Source organism: Varanus komodoensis, unplaced genomic scaffold (assembly GCF_004798865.1).
Source record: "Varanus komodoensis strain SLA01 unplaced genomic scaffold, ASM479886v1 scaffold1, whole genome shotgun sequence".
In the NCBI taxonomy this organism is placed as follows: domain Eukaryota; kingdom Metazoa; phylum Chordata; class Lepidosauria; order Squamata; family Varanidae; genus Varanus; species Varanus komodoensis.
Genome location: NW_025335268.1, coordinates 2,345,772 through 2,361,423, shown reverse-complemented (window position 1 = coordinate 2,361,423; position 15,652 = coordinate 2,345,772). Strand labels below are relative to the sequence as shown.

Below are 15,652 nucleotides of genomic sequence, written 5' to 3'. Positions count from 1 at the left end.
GGTTGTTGGAAAAGAGTGTTTGCTATGACCATCGTATTCTCTTGACAAAATTCTACTAGCCTTTGCCCTGCTTCATTTTGTACTCCAAGGCCAAACTTGCCAGTTATCCTGGTTATCTTTTGGCTTCCTACTTTAGCATTCCAATCCCCCATGATGATAAGGACATCATTTTTGGGTGTTAATTCTAGAAGGTGTTGTAGGCCTTCATAGAACCGGTCAGCTTCAGCATCTTCAGCACCAGTGGTTGGGGCATAGTCTTGGACTACTGTGATGTTAAATGGTTTGCCTTGGATTTGAACTGAGGTCATTCTGTCATTTTGGAGACTGTATCCCAGTACTGCTTTTCCTACTCTTCTATTGACTATGAAGGCTACTCCATTTCTTCTGAGGGATTCTTGCCCGCAGTAGCATACCTGATGGTCATCTGAATTAAATTCACCCATTCCTGTCCATTTTAGTTCACTGATTCCTAAGATGATGATGTTCAGTCTTGTCATCTCTTGTTTGACCACATCCAGCTTGCCTTGATTCATGGATCTTACATTCCAGGTTCCTATGAAGTATAGATCTTTGCAGCATCGGACTTTCCTTTCACCACCAGATACATCTGCAACTGAGTGTCCTTTCGGCTTTGACCCAGTCACTTCATTCTTTCTGGCACTACTAGTACTAGCCCGCCGCTCTTCCCCAGTAGCATATTGGGCACCTTCCAACCTGAGGGGCTCATCTTCCAGAGTCATATCTTTTTGCCTTTTGGTACTGTCTATGGGGTTTTCATGGCAAAGATACTGGAGTGGGTTGCCATTTCCTTCTCCAGCGGATCACGTTTTGTCAGAGCTCTCTGCTATGACCTGTTCGTCTTGGGTGGCCCTGCACGGCATAGCTCATAGCTTCATTGAGCTACTCAAGCCCCTTCGCCACGACAAGGCAGTGATCCATGAAGGAAAAAGCATGGCCAATAAGGCCATACAAATCAGCAGAACTTGAACTTGCTGAGGTTCTCTAGCTTCCCTCTTGAAGCTTGGTCCAATTCAATTTCATATCGGATTGTGAGTTTAGTTTTTTTCTTTCTACATTAAAATCTGTACATAGTTGCAAGTGTATACTCCCAAATGTACGCATCAATTGTGTGCCTTTTTGAAATGCATGCATTCTTCTGCAATTGATTAAAGCACAGTTGTGTGCATTTTTCGAAGTACAAATTTTTGCATGCACATTTTTCAAAAGTGTGTATGCTATTGAGCATTTTTTTGATCAGCTACAAAGCACATTGCAAGCTTGGAAATATATGTCTTCTGACTGCAAATAGTGTTTGAGTCCATGTTCAGTATGGAAAGTACAAAATGGAGTATCATCTTAAACTGAAATGCATTTATCATACATCGTAATAGTTGATGAAGACAGGTCTTGGAGGAGGAAGACAAATGGCAGGTTCTTTCAGCTGAGCTGATGAAAGCACTTCTCGGATCTCTTCTCCTTCTGGGAGGCTGAATATATGCTAAGGGAGAAGGTTCCAGAAATAGTGGAACCTTCTCCCTTAGTGGAAAGGTTCTCCAGTAATTCCAGAGAGGGGGAATTGGTACTTTAGGAGGTACCTCTGCTCAGCTGACAGACAGGAAACAGAAACCAACCCTTTCTGGCTTTCTGGCAGCAGGTGCCTGACAATATCCAACCTATTGTGATACTGTCCCAATCGTATTTCAGCCTTTCATTTCCTTGGCAAGAGTGAAGCAAGCATAAGATCAGGGGCTCAGGTTGTGCTTGGTTGCAACCAAATTCAAAGAGTGTTCACAGAAAAAATGGGAATCCAGCAGCAGAGAGATCCTTCCTTTTCTGGTGCAGGCTCCTGGGTTGGCTCCACCCTCCCGTCCCCCGCTGCTCCACTGAGCAGGTGCTGAAGAAAAAGAGGATTGTAGGCATCACTATTCTGCTGTACATCTTCACTCATCTCCCTGCCTTCAGGAATGAGCACAGCACAACAGCTGCCCAGCCGCACTAACCTGCACTGCATCGCCATGCACACCTCTTTGCCCCTTTTCCCAGCAGATCTAAACTGGAGGCTTTTACATTAGAGTTCTTCCTTGTGATACGGGAGGTTGTTCTCAGGTAACATCAACCAAAGTAAAATTCTCTCCACTCTGTGGAAATGGCACTTGCCCATGTGAACAACTGATTCCAAACTGACGACACCTTCCCCAAAGGCTTGACTCTTCCCTCAGGGAAGTTTGTGTCAGTTGTGGGCCAGTTGGCTAGAACACTGGATGTTACTTAAACAGTCTGCTCATTTGCTTGGCACGAGCTGGATTAATAAATTCACACACTCCTCCCCAGACCCTTCCTGTTCAACAGTGTCTCCCTCAAAACCCAGTGTGGTCCAGTTCTCAGAAGCTGTCTGATTAATCTTGCTTGTTAACATTGATATTTCTATGCTGCATCCTAATCATTTTCCTTCTCTGCATAGTTTATACTCTGAGTCCAGAACTTTCTGTCTGGGACTGCTGTTCTTTGAGAGAAACAGCATCAATCACTTGGCTATGCCTCATGGCAATCCTAAGTCTGACACCGTTTTAAATGCAATGTCAGTCTGCCACCTTAAGTGCCATTTAAGGGCCAATTCTCCACCCCTAGTTCATTGACTTGCAGCTTCATAAAGTGGCAGCATGCAACAGCCACTTTATGGTATTGGAAGCAGTGAGGTGCTGCAAGAAATAGTCTCTGGAATTTGCTGGACTTTTCCCTGTTTTCCTGCTTCCCTTAAAACTCTAAATTAGCATCATCAATGTGGAAACTCTAGCCTACCTTTCCCCTACAGTGTTTCAGGAAAAACAAATAGATGGGATACACACTCTCAGCCAGTCCTCTCCCAAGAAGACAGCTCCCCGTTTCCTTCACAAGGTGAGGGGCTAGACTATGAAAAGACCCTAACCGCAGGACTAAAGCCTATTAAGTGTGGTAAAAAGTGTCAAGGCAGCATGAATGGTGAATGGCGGGGTTAACAGCTGGAGGAGCTTCTTCATGTGACAAACAAAGCAATATGTTTAGACAATTAGGACTTGTAGAGGACTTGTAGAAAATTTTGGTCTCGATATGTTAGCATCAGTCCTGAACCATACTCAGCACATACAACCTAAACATGCTAACTAGCTTGCGTTCAATACTCAGTGGAGTATCTTGATTCCTAATACCAACTCAGAAGAAGATCGTATGTACATCTGATTTAGGTCTTCAACTCTTGTCTGCTACCAAAGGATGAATCATAACATAAGTATTCCATAATGGTATGGAAGGAGATATATTTTATTCTGTCAAGTTCAAGGTTTCTTTGTGTTTCAGCACTGTTAAAAGAATATCTGTATGGTTTTAGAATTTGAACTAAAGTCAGTTGTCATGAATTATCTTAAACTTTCTAGGTCACTTCAGATTAACTGGGCATCACCAGGTCAACCCAATGGGATTATCCTTGGATATAATCTCTTGCGTACAGCTCATCGCCGGTGCACTGAAGCACAGCAACCATTCAGACACCCAAGCTGGGCAGCATGTCTGTCTTTGGAATGTGATATTCATGAAAACATCTGTGGAGATGTGTGCTATAACCCACAGTTTCAGGTAACACCAGATAACTTGTTGTTAGGTCTTGAAAGCCCTGAACAAACCTGGGACTTGGATATCTTAAGGAAAACCACTCCCATGTGACCTTCTTATGTTCTAAGTTCAGGTATCATTGCCATCAGAGGAGAACAGCGTGGTTATTAAAGACAGGGTCATTTTGGTCAGGCCACTGCACTGTTAATTTTAAGTGCCAGTGAAAAACTGTTCTGTTCAGCCAAGCTTTTTGGGCAGTATCCAATGCTGTGTCAGCTCTGGTGCTAATGTGTTCTCATTGACTAACAGCCTGAAAACATTAATTTCTACTTGCTAGACAAAGGGGAAACATGTTGATTTGTCACCAAAAGCCTGAAATAAACTGCCCTTGTTTGTTTATTTTCTCTTTTCATACTGTATTTCAATATATCATTTTATTTTTTGGTTCTAACCTGCACTATATTGGAAGAAAATTTGTGAGAAATAATTAATTATAATAAATTTTATATTTTCCCTTTGGAACATGTCACTTTAAAATCAGAGCAGAAGTGCAGAACCTGAAGCTGCACTTGAAGGCTGGCCACCTGGGATTCCCCATAAATCCATGGCCCCTTTCCCAGCCACATACTATTTGTTACTTCCCACTTTTGTGAAATTTTATTTCCAATTCTGAAAGGTTGAAATGCCTTTCCTAAGGCTCAGCTGCCGGCAGTAAGAATGTTAAATGCTCAAACAAGCTGGCATTTTGGTATTTGGGGTATTCTGGTCCACCTGCCACTGAAATGTGGCTCTGAAAGCATCTCTGAAGTGAAATTTGGCCTTCAGTGTTTTCATTCCAATCTGCAGCGTGTGCATGTACATGTTGAAGCATTTTCTAAAATTGTTTTAAATCCATACCTTTGGACAGCTGTTATATTTAGTCAGAAATGAATTTAGTAGGTTACCATGAACTTCAGTCCACTCTCCCACCTTATAGGACTGTTGTGATTATTGAGATCATTTCTGTGACGTGATTTGAACAAATGCTATGTGTGTATGGTGATATTTTCTTAGCAAAATGTCCATAATTATGGCAGAAAGAGTTTGTGAAAGAAGATCACTTTGTATACTAGCATATTTTAGAAATAAAGTGAACAGTACAAAAAGCAAGTATATATATCCCTATTCCCAGTTGTATACCCCTATTCCCTAAAGGATCCTTGTCCAGCGGAGCATACATGCTGTGCTCAGCAGAGCATAAATGCTTTATTTACACCCATTTCTGTAGCATAGATTTTTATGCGGCTGCTATGTGATTATGGCAGCTCTTATTACCAGCACATTCCATTGCAACTGAAGGGTTGCAATGGCACAGCCTGATGCAGTGACTTTATTTATATACTTCCATGCTAGCCCAGTGCAGTTGCTCCAGAGCCTCTGGCTCCTTCTGTATGCACATCAATTTCCAACAGTATTTTGCTAACTATATTTATTTGAAAAAATGACAATAAAAGGGTGATGAGATGCTTATAGAGCTTCCTCTAGTGCATTTTACTCTTATCATTTATCAAAATCTGCATGGCAAATATTAGTTTATTGGGATGATTATATGCCTTTTTGGAGACTTGCTTGATTGAATGATTTGATGCTGCTTTACAGGAAATCCATTTAGTTTCAGCTACAAGTGGGTGGTTGTTTACGTGACAATGATGAGCAACTCTGAACGTGGGCCTATCATGGTTTGTCAGAAATATTTTTAAATTATGGTCATTTGCAGATTAATGGTCATATTAGTTGCAGTTTAGGAGTTGGATCAATATTGTAGTCAGAGAGTAGGAGTCTGTACGCAGTTTTTTATTGACAAATGAGGTAGAAAACTCTTAGTTTGAAGGTAAGATTTAATGTAATGAAATAATGTCCCTGTTTGTCAACAGCATCATCACACATGCAATGACAGTGTGTATTCATAAGGTAAGCTGTCAGACAAGACAGCAATTAGGAGAGTGAGTTATCTGAGTGATTCGCATCAAAATATAAATTACAGCAGCTGACACAGCATTAGCTTGTGTCGCATTTAGTATTTGGGAAGTTAGCCTTCTCATCATAAAACCTGATCTCATATATAACTATAAATATACATTTGAAATTTGGGGGGAATCCTAATTAGTGTAGGGCCTTTTTAATGAGTTTAGTTAATAGTTCATTAAAGTTTGAACTCGTTGCAAGTCAAGGAAGAATGCATGAACACCTGTATGAGTTAATAAGGTTTTGTTGTTGTGTTGTTATGGGTCATCAAATGGTGCTGTGACACAATTGGGTGGCATACAAATGTTTAAATAAATAAATAAATAAATAAATAAAAAGAATAAGTGATACTGTGAATGAATGCCTTCCGAAGTGTCCTGCCCTGTCTTTGACAGTCTTGATCAGCTCTTGTAAACTCAAGGCTGGGGCTTCCTTTGTGGAGCTGATCCACAATGGTTCAAGCCTAATACAACCATCTGCCCCATCAGTGGTCAGGAATGCTAGGAGTTATAGTCCGAAGCAACCTGAGTACACCAGGATAAATGGGGCTCCTTGAGGTCAGGAATACCCACTGAGAAATATGGGTGGGGAGATCACTTTTCAGGTACTGCTCGAGAGCAGCTCTCTTCAAACTCTCAGTGTAAAAATAATTCATTATTTTCCTGGAAATCAAGCACCATGCCTTCCCTTCCTTTCATTACCTCCTTTCAGGACATCAGGTATATACCTCACTCTGACCCATGTTCTATGGCTGCCACACTCTTGAGCCACATCCACAGGGTAATTAAAGATCACAGGCACATTTCTCCCAATCCTCAATATTCAGCGTTCTCAGTATTCTCGATCTTGGGGTCCCTCTTTTTCTTTCAACGTAACAGCAACATGCTCACCTCAAAAGCCATTCTGCATCAGCTCACATTCATTTGTTAAGGACTTGTACAGTAACTATAGGCACTTACTGGTATATCACAGCAAAGTCCATGGGGTGTTTTATCTAAAGTGCTCTTCTTTAAGTGAAAAGAATCGAAGCAAATCTAGGAACTTAACATCTTAAAACTTGCCTATAAAAGCATGCCTTTAATTAATTAAATGTAACTAATCTCTAACTGTCAAATAAAGTGATAGAAATACAATTTTATGAGTTAATAAGGTGTTTTAAGAACAACACAACATGTTTATCAGTGAAAGTCACCAAAAGAAACCAATTAATATTCTGGATGATAAACATCTTATATGACATCCTTCAGCAGGCGGGTCAGTCAAAAATGTGGCATTCACCTTCTGTTTTCACTAAGATAAAATTTCTTGTTGCCATAAAATACAAATGCTTGCAATGCATCATAATCCAGAACATTGTTCAGTAAAACAACCATTTCAGTTATAGTCCTTAGTAATGTAAGCCTAAGAAGCTCCACTATGCACCTTCACAGTATAACAGAATGAAACACATGGGGGAATCTAAGGTTGTACTGCTACAGAAGCTAATAATTTCTTATTATTTAGTTCTGTGTTTTTTGGTATGCTGATCTAGCACAGAAGTAAATTAAGTTGCATATTGATGTCCTTCAACTATCTGGTGAAGTAAGATACCAGTGCACAGAGTAAGCTGTTTTCCATTGCCTCACTATTTAGTTCAGGGCCCAGTCAAGTTGCAGCATTCTTGGAGAAGTGAATTGCCATAATGTTATCTGCACATGGTAGGCATGTGATGAGTGAAGCAGGCTAGAGCTGGGCGTCAGACTAGATGGCCTGGGAGGCCCCTTCTGACTTGCTCTGTTTCTATGTTTCTGAAAAGAGGATCAAGTAAACCGGCGCATATTTTATTTATTTAAAGCGTTTATGAACCATCCAGCTACTGGTGTCTCAGGACAGTTTACAACAAGCATCAAGTAAAATAGGAAATAAAATAAAATGGCACAGCACTGGATAATGCAAGAATGTAAAACCACATTAAAACCAATTAAACATTAAAATAATGGGAATATAAAAAGGTTTTCTCCGGGCACCAAAAAGAAAAAAGTGTTGGTGCCAGGCAAACTTCTCAGGTTGACTTTGGTAGCTGGAAAGGTTCTAGAATAGATAATTAAGCAGTCCATGGATATTTAGAGAACAATACTGTTGTTACAGAGATCAAACCTGGAATTTTCAAGAATAAGCCCTGCCAGACTGGCCCAATCACTTTTTTAATAGAGTTACTAGTGTGGTAGGTAAGGGGAACACTGTGGATGTAGTATATCTTGATTTCAGTACTGTTTATCCCATGATATTCTTGTTACCCAACTGGTTAAATGTGGTTTAGAAAGTGCTATGCCATTTGTGTATTATACCCAAATAAGTGATAGGCTGGAAAGAAAGTGTAATGTCATGTGTATAAATACCTGGGGGCCTGGTCTAGCCAAGGCATCTCACTTTAGATTTGAGAATACTGAGGAAGAAATGAAACCACTTGTGTCAGATCTTAATATGTGGTTTACTGTATACAGCAACATGGATACAAAATATACTCAAGCAAAAGAAAGCTCACAGTTCCCTTATCTGTGGCCATATGGTTTTTCAGGATAGGCCAAGCAATGTTCCATGAGCCTCCAAATTTGCCTCGGTGAGTGACAAGCCAATTCTTCTCACTAAGCTGAAAATAAAAGATAAGATCAAAAAAGAGTATAAGAAGCAGGGACTTAGCAAGTAGGTGTGGACAAGCTCTGCACGCAGCCCTGGCAGCCAGCCTGGAACATTTATTTTATTTATTTATTAAAACATTTTTATGCCGCCCCATTCGCCGAAGCCTCGGGGCGGCTTACAACATAGATAAAACAAGTTAAAATCCATATAAAATAATCTTGATTAAAACTCACATTATAAAATAAGCCGCCCTGGCCAGATAAAATTCAATTGTATTTAGCATTTAAAATGTTGCTTAAATAAAAAGGTCTTAGCCTGGCGCCGAAAAACAAATAACGACGGCGCCAGGCGGACCTCTCTGGGGAGCGCATTCCATAACTTAGGCGCCACCGCTGAGAAAGCCCTTCTCCGAGTAACCACCCTCCTAATTTCTCTCACGGAGGGCTCCCGGAGAAGGGCCTCTCCCGCCGATCTCAGGGGGCGACTGGGCAAATATGGATGTAAGCGCTCCTTCAGGTGACCAGGACCCAAGCCGTTTAGGGCTTTATAGGTCATTACCAACACCTTGAATTGGGCCCGGACTTCAATGGGGAGCCAGTGAAGCTGACGGAGAACTGGCGTCATGTGAACATAACGTCCAGTCCCCGTCAGCAGCCTGGCAGCTCTATTCTGAACCAATTGAAGTATCCGGACCGTCTTCAAGGGTAGCCCCACGTAGAGCGCGTTACAGAAGTCAAGACGGGAAGTCACCAGCGCATGAGTCACTGTTGCAAGGCAGTCGTACTCCAGGTAGGGGCGCAGCTGATGAATCAGCCGAAGCTGGAGGAAAGCGCTCCTCGCCGCTGTTGTCACCTGAGCTTCAAGTGAAAGCTCCGGGTCGAGGAGCACTCCCAAGCTGCGGACCTTGTCCCTAGGAGGGAGTGCAACCCCATTCAGGACAAGGTTCAGGTCACCTTCTCCGAAGCCCGAACCGCCAACCAACAGGACCTCCGTCTTGTCTGGATTGAGCTTCAGTTTATTGGCCCTCATCCAGCCCATTACCTCGGCCAGGCACCGGTTCAGTACAGCCACTGCCTCACCTGGATTGGTGGAAAACGAGAGGTAGAGCTGGGTATCATCAGCATACTGATGGGTCCGCAGCCCACACCTCCTGATGACCTCTCCCAGCGGTTTCATGTAGATATTGAACAGTAAAGGGGACAAAATGGAACCCTGCGGTACCCCATGGCAAAGCTGCCATGGCGCAGAGCCATAGTCCCCCAGCACCACCTTCTGGAATCGGTCGTTGAGATAGGAGCGGAACCACCGCAAAGCGGTGCCTCCGACCCCCAATCCCGCCAGCCTATCCAGAAGGATACCATGGTCGATGGTATCGAAAGCCGCTGAGAGGTCCAGGAGAACCAACAGGGACGCACTCCCCCTGTCCTTCTCCCTGCACAGGTCATCGTACAGGGCGACCAAGGCAGATTCAGTACCGTACCCGGGTCTGAAGCCGGACTGAAATGGGTCCAGATAATCAGTTTCATCCAAGAGTGCTTGGAGTTGTCCCGCCACCACTCGCTCTAACACCTTGCCCAGAAACGGGATGTTGGCCACTGGTCTATAGTTAGCGGCCATCCCTGGATCCAGTGACGCCTTCTTCAGGACCGGTCGGACTACCGCCTCCTTTAAAGGGGCAGGCACCCGACCCTCCCTCAGAGAAGCGTTAACCACTTCCAAGATCCAGGTTCCAATCCCGTGCTTGGAATCCTTTATTAACCAAGACGGGCAAGGGTCCAGAAGGCAAGTGGTAGGACGTACTCGTCCAAGCACCTTGTCCACATCATCGGGCCGCAATAACTGAAATTCATCCAATAATTCTGGACCAGACGGCAGCGTTGGTGTCTCCCTTAAAACCTCTGAATCAATAGTGGAATCCAGCTCGTGACGAATCTGAGCGATTTTCTCCCTAAAATGCTCGGCAAAGTCGTCACAGCGGGCCTTTGAGGGTGGAATCAGCTCTTCCTTTGGCCCTGGGTGAACCAGGCCTTGCACCACTCGAAAGAGCTCCGCCGGACGGCATTGTGAGGAGGCAATGGAAGCGGAGAAGTGTCTCTTTTTCGCCGCCCTCACCGCCACAGCATAGGCCCGATAGTGGGCTCTTAAGTGTGTTCGGTCAGATTCATCACGTGATTTCCTCCACCTACGCTCTAGCCGTCTCCCAACCTGCTTCATTGCCCTCAATTCTGGAGTGTACCAAGGGGAAGAGCGGGCTCTGCCCGGTGGGAGAGGACGCTTAGGAGCGATCGTGTCTACAGCCCTGGTCATCTCCCCATTCCACAGTTCAACCAGAGCCTCGACAGGAGCACCCGTCTTGTCAGCCGGAAACTCCCCCAGAGCCTTCAGGAATCCTTCCGGATCCATCCGGCTCCGGGGGCGGACCCACACAATCGGGTCTGCACCCTTACAGAGGGAGATGTCGCTCTCGAGCACAAACCTCACTAGGAAGTGATCTGACCATGACAGGGGAGTCAAGCATAAATTCCTCACCCTCAGACCACCCTCTTCCTGCCCCGTCGAGAAAACCAGGTCCAGAGTGTGTCCACGTTCATGGGTCGGGCCGGTGACATGTTGAGACAGCCCCATGGCCGTCATGGAAGCCATGAAGTCCTGAGCCGCCCCGGTCAAACTAGCCTCGGCATGGATATTGAAGTCCCCCAGGACCAGCATCCTGGGGGTCCTCAACACCAGGTCCGAGACCGTTTCCGTCAGCTCAGGCAGGGAGAGTGTTGGGCAGAAGGGTGCACGGTACACCAACAGAATCCCCAATCTGTCTCGGTCGCCCAACACCAAGTAGAGACACTCCAGCCCTGGTCTCGAAGGGACAGGAAGTCCCGTGAGAGTGATGGAGGCCCGGTAAACCAAAGCGACCCCCCCTCCCCTCCCCTCCGGCCGTGAACAGTGCTGGACCATATACCCGGGCGGGCACAATTGAGAGAGGGCAACATCCCCCCCCTCTCCCGCCCAGGTCTCCGTTATACAGGCCAGGTCGGCCCCCTCATCCACAATCAAGTCATGGATGAGGGCAGATTTGTTATTGGCCGACCTGGCATTAAACAACAGCACCGTCAGGCCCGAGGGGCAACTGACAAGACTCCCTGGCACCTTCTGGCTGGGAGCAAAACCAGAAGTAGGGACAGGTGTCAGCCATCTGTCCCTCCTTCTTCTATGCGGACACGTTAAGCCCCCACCGCTATTACGTCCATTGCCCATCACCACACCAATGGCGGCGCCAGTGCGCTCCCCAGGAAACGCAGGCGGCAACATGGCCAGGGACGACTCCATAAAAACAAGTTAAAACACTTTAAAATTATAAAACATTTAAAATTGGCCGTTCAACAGAAGGGACTGCCACAACAAAAGAGCAAGTCCCCTGGCCAGCCTAGCTCCCCCCCGAACAGCCCCCCCAAACGGCGGCAAACCGCCCTTTGGCCGACGCCCTTTGGCCGCCGGCCCCGGCCGCTGCTGGTGCTTTGTAGCCGCCGGCCGCCTGACGCCCCACCCCGTCCGGGCACGCCTGCCACGTGTGCAGGGGCGTGGCAGGGCAGTCAGGTAGCGGCGGAGTCGGCGGCGCGGCGCGGTCTTCGTGCGGTCTTCGGGCGCGTGCGCGGCGCGGTCTTCGGGCGCGTGCGCGGCGCGGTCTTCGGGCGCGGTGCGGTTCTCGGGCGCGGGCGCGGTCTCCTGCCAGGTGTTGTTCCTCCCGCCGGCGCTCCCCCCTGCGGCGCTTTATAGCCGCCGGCCACCCGACGCCCCACCCCGTCCGGGCACACCTGCCACGTGTGCAGGGGCGTGGCAGGGCAGTCAGGTAGCGGCGGAGTCGGCGGCGCGGCGCAGTCTTCGCGCGGTCTTTGGGCGCGTGCGCGGCGCGGTCTTCGGGCGCGGTGCGGTTCTCGGGCGCGGGCACGGTCTCCTGCCAGGTGTTGTTCCTCCCGCCGGCGCTCCCCCCTGCGGCGCTTTATAGCCGCCGGCCACCCGACGCCCCACCCCGTCCGGGCACACCTGCCACGTGTGCAGGGGCGTGGCAGGGCAGTCAGGTAGCGGCGGAGTCGGCGGCGTGGCGCAGTCTTCGCGCGATCTTCGGGCGCGTGCGCGGCGCGGTCTTCGGGCGCGGTGCGGTTCTCGGGCACGGGCGCGGTCTCCTGCCAGGTGTTGTTCCTCCCCCATGAACATGAACTACTTGCCTCCACAAGGGACTGCTGTCAAACGTCTACTCTGTAGGACAACCGACAGACAGCTAGTAGCCTTAGGCTCCCTCTCTTTTTCTTTTAGCTGCTATCTACCTTTAAGGCTATTAGGCAAAAGGTTCTCTACTTCTTCAGAATTATAGAGCAGCATTGGGATGCTACAGAAGTATTTGCTGCCTAGAAAATATCAGCTTAAGATTTTGTATCTGCTCTAAATTTCCCTCTGAATAAACTCTCCTTTTGTTGTATATCCATGTTAAAGTAAGGCTAGGGCCTTACATTCTGCTTGGCAGTGCTTGTTAGACACCCCAAAAGTTCCTAAATTTTTCATGGTATCTGGGAAGGCAAGCACTACCCTTGAGAGGTGTATTGTGTAGAGAGGGGCCCAGCTCTCACAAGTTACTGGCTGTTCAGATAGTTTCACCTGATTCTGACATGGAGGTGGAACAGCAGAGATGGGCAGACAGCTTTGCATTTTCAAGGTTACCTAGTGAAGATTCTCAGATGAGGATAAGAACCAACCAGTCTTGGAAAACAAGGGAGAAATTTCAGAACTGGGTTTACAGGATATGGAGGAAGAGTTCCTTGGTCCTGGGAGGAGATGACTGGCCAAGCGAGTAGACCAATTAAGAAGTATGTGGTGTTCCCACCATGTAGCCTTTAAGCAGCAGGAGCCACCCTGATTTTGGAGTCAGAAGCTTTCCTGAAAGGGAGGGAAGAAGGGGAAGTTTCAGTGTGAATTCAGATCTTTGCATGTGTAGATGCTTCTGCCACAGCTCAAGGAGAACACTACTTTGATTGATGCTGTTTTGTAACTTGTTAAGTCCTCTTAATAAAAGAACTGTGCTTACAAAGTTTCATCTGAGTCTGCAGAAGAGGCCACAGGGGAGGAAGAGACCTGCTCATGACATATTGCTTCCTGATATTACCTAGGGTAACACTGCTCTGCTCCTTTCTCTCTCCTCACCCCATCTCTCCCTCCATCCAAGCTCCCTCCATCCTGCTGGTAACTCCTAACCTCTTCCCACGACTTCTCTCTCATTCTCCTGCACTGGTGTTCTCATCCGCTATATTTTCCTAGGAAGTCTGTAGCATGCTTACGGGAGCCATTCAGCTCCCATCATCCTGAGGCAGTGGTCAAATTAGAATGCCCAAAATACATAACTCAGTGTCCATGTCAGCTTCAGGAGCTGAGTGGCTCTCATTCCGAAGTGCTTCTTCCAGCTTAGTGAAGAACCTCTAGATAGGCAGCAGAAGCAGGGCCTTGTGGGCACTGGCACATGTCCCCTCCCCAACACAGCCCAGTGATTACAAGTCCATGACAGAAAGAAGTTCATAGCACTTATTCATGGTTCATTCCTTGTTTAAACAGTACAAAAAACAGTCTGAATTCTAAAACAACTGGTACAGAATAAATTTAATCTTTCTATTCCACAGCCCATCCAACTCCTTCACAAAAAAATATGTCTCCCTTTAAATATCCTTCCATCCCCCGCAGAGCCTCAATCTCTGGATACCCAAATAACATAAGGCGCACTGAACTAAATTAACAAATAGATAAAAAGAGGTAAGTGAAAGATACAACAAAAATAAGGGGGATTTCAACAGGGGGAAAATACCTTCTGACATTTTTTGCCAGCTCATATTTGAGATTCATGTTAAGCATCCTAAAACACACTTTTCCAAAAGTGAAAATATCAGTGGCACCTCTAGTTTGGTCTGAATTTGTATGTCCTAATCTGGATAATATGGCAATCCATCTGTAACTGGTGCTACATAAGTTCTCTTATCCAGTTTGGTTATTATCTCCAGAGTTACATGAGTGTCACTACTTTTCCCCATCCTTTCTGACACAGACAAACCTAAGCAGGCATATATACTTTCCTGAACAACATTCCTCTGCTTCCAGTCCTTTTAGCTTGCTCATAACTTCCATATTGTGAGTTTTATACTTTCTAGAAGCAACTTGTGGTACTTTGAAACTAGAAATAGGCAACAGATTTTTGCATAAACAGGCCAACTGCTTCATTTTAAAATCTGCTTCAAGGGAATCCATTTCCTGTGGTCACTCCTAACCAGTGTTAGGATTGTTATTCAGTGTTATTCTGGTTTTCTGATGTAACTCTATTGCTTGAAATCACATTGCATGATTCCTATTATGTAGAAGAGAATAAACTGAAATCCTTTGTAGGAAGAATAATTAGGAAAAGCAATGTTTTATATTAGACGAATTAGGAACCCAAAAATATGGCCCTAAGCCTGATTACACCATCCAACATTGCTATTGCTAAATAAGAAGATGAGGTAATACTGACCTTATAAGAAACCTGGCTGCTTCTACACCTAAATATAAGAGGATGAGATAATCATAATCATTACCAATTTCAGTACATTGGAAGGGTTTTTTTTAAATGACATAATCCTGACATCACTTGAATGCATTCTGCTTTATGGGTTGATAATGCATATCCTCTGGGCTTCATACCAATGCAAATAGTAACTGTCTTAAAATGCTGCCAGAAGTGCTCTTTTTGCAATTTACAACATGTTGCACAGGATGTTAGGGAGCTCTGTAACAGAGCAGCCCGGCATACAAATGGGCACTGGCTAGACGAAGCCGCTGGAGGCTTACATTGAGTGGGGTAGGTGGGGAAGTGCTTTGTAAGCTACATGGTTGGCAATAATTTTAACAAGAGGCATGTTCAGGGAAAATGATGAGTTGATAACAAGGAAATATTGCGTTTGGTCCACTTCCCATGTATTGGAAAGTGCATAGATGAGGAGGACTAGAGGCCTAAGGTTGCCTTTGACAAGCAGGCTGGGTTCACACCTCTCAGGAAGCCATGCCAATTTCTTACCCTTGTTGAGCTGTTATGTTGCCCAGACTCAGTCATGGCAGTTCTGTGTGGTACCTTTAGTCTCCCAAAGCCATGGAGAAAATCTGTGGTCTGTTCTGAGGTTACCACAGCTTTTCTAGTCATCCTGACCCAGGATCTCCATTTTACCATTGTTGGTATGGAAACACCACTGAGTCCCATGGAAACAGTGTCCATGGTACTGGCCACCCATCCATTCTCTACTACCTTCAGCTCCTGAGCAACACACTTGTGCTCACATGCTCTATTCCACTTGGCCTGCCCCCCTGTTTGCTTTCAGAAATGGAGAAAGTGGATAAATGCATGGAGAGAGAAGCAGGTAAACATGGCAAATGTTTTTATGGA

General features: G+C 45.8%; 1 protein-coding gene across 1 annotated transcript in view; it reads left to right on the top strand.

The window, feature by feature from the left end:
* The window catches only part of USH2A (usherin), a 579,889-nt gene that overhangs the window by 413,550 nt on the left and 150,687 nt on the right, over positions 1 to 15,652 (top strand). The window contains exon 47 of the mRNA XM_044449731.1: positions 3,411 to 3,609. Within this exon, the coding sequence (XP_044305666.1) occupies positions 3,411 to 3,609 (199 nt within the window). The remainder of the gene's footprint in view (positions 1 to 3,410; positions 3,610 to 15,652) is intronic.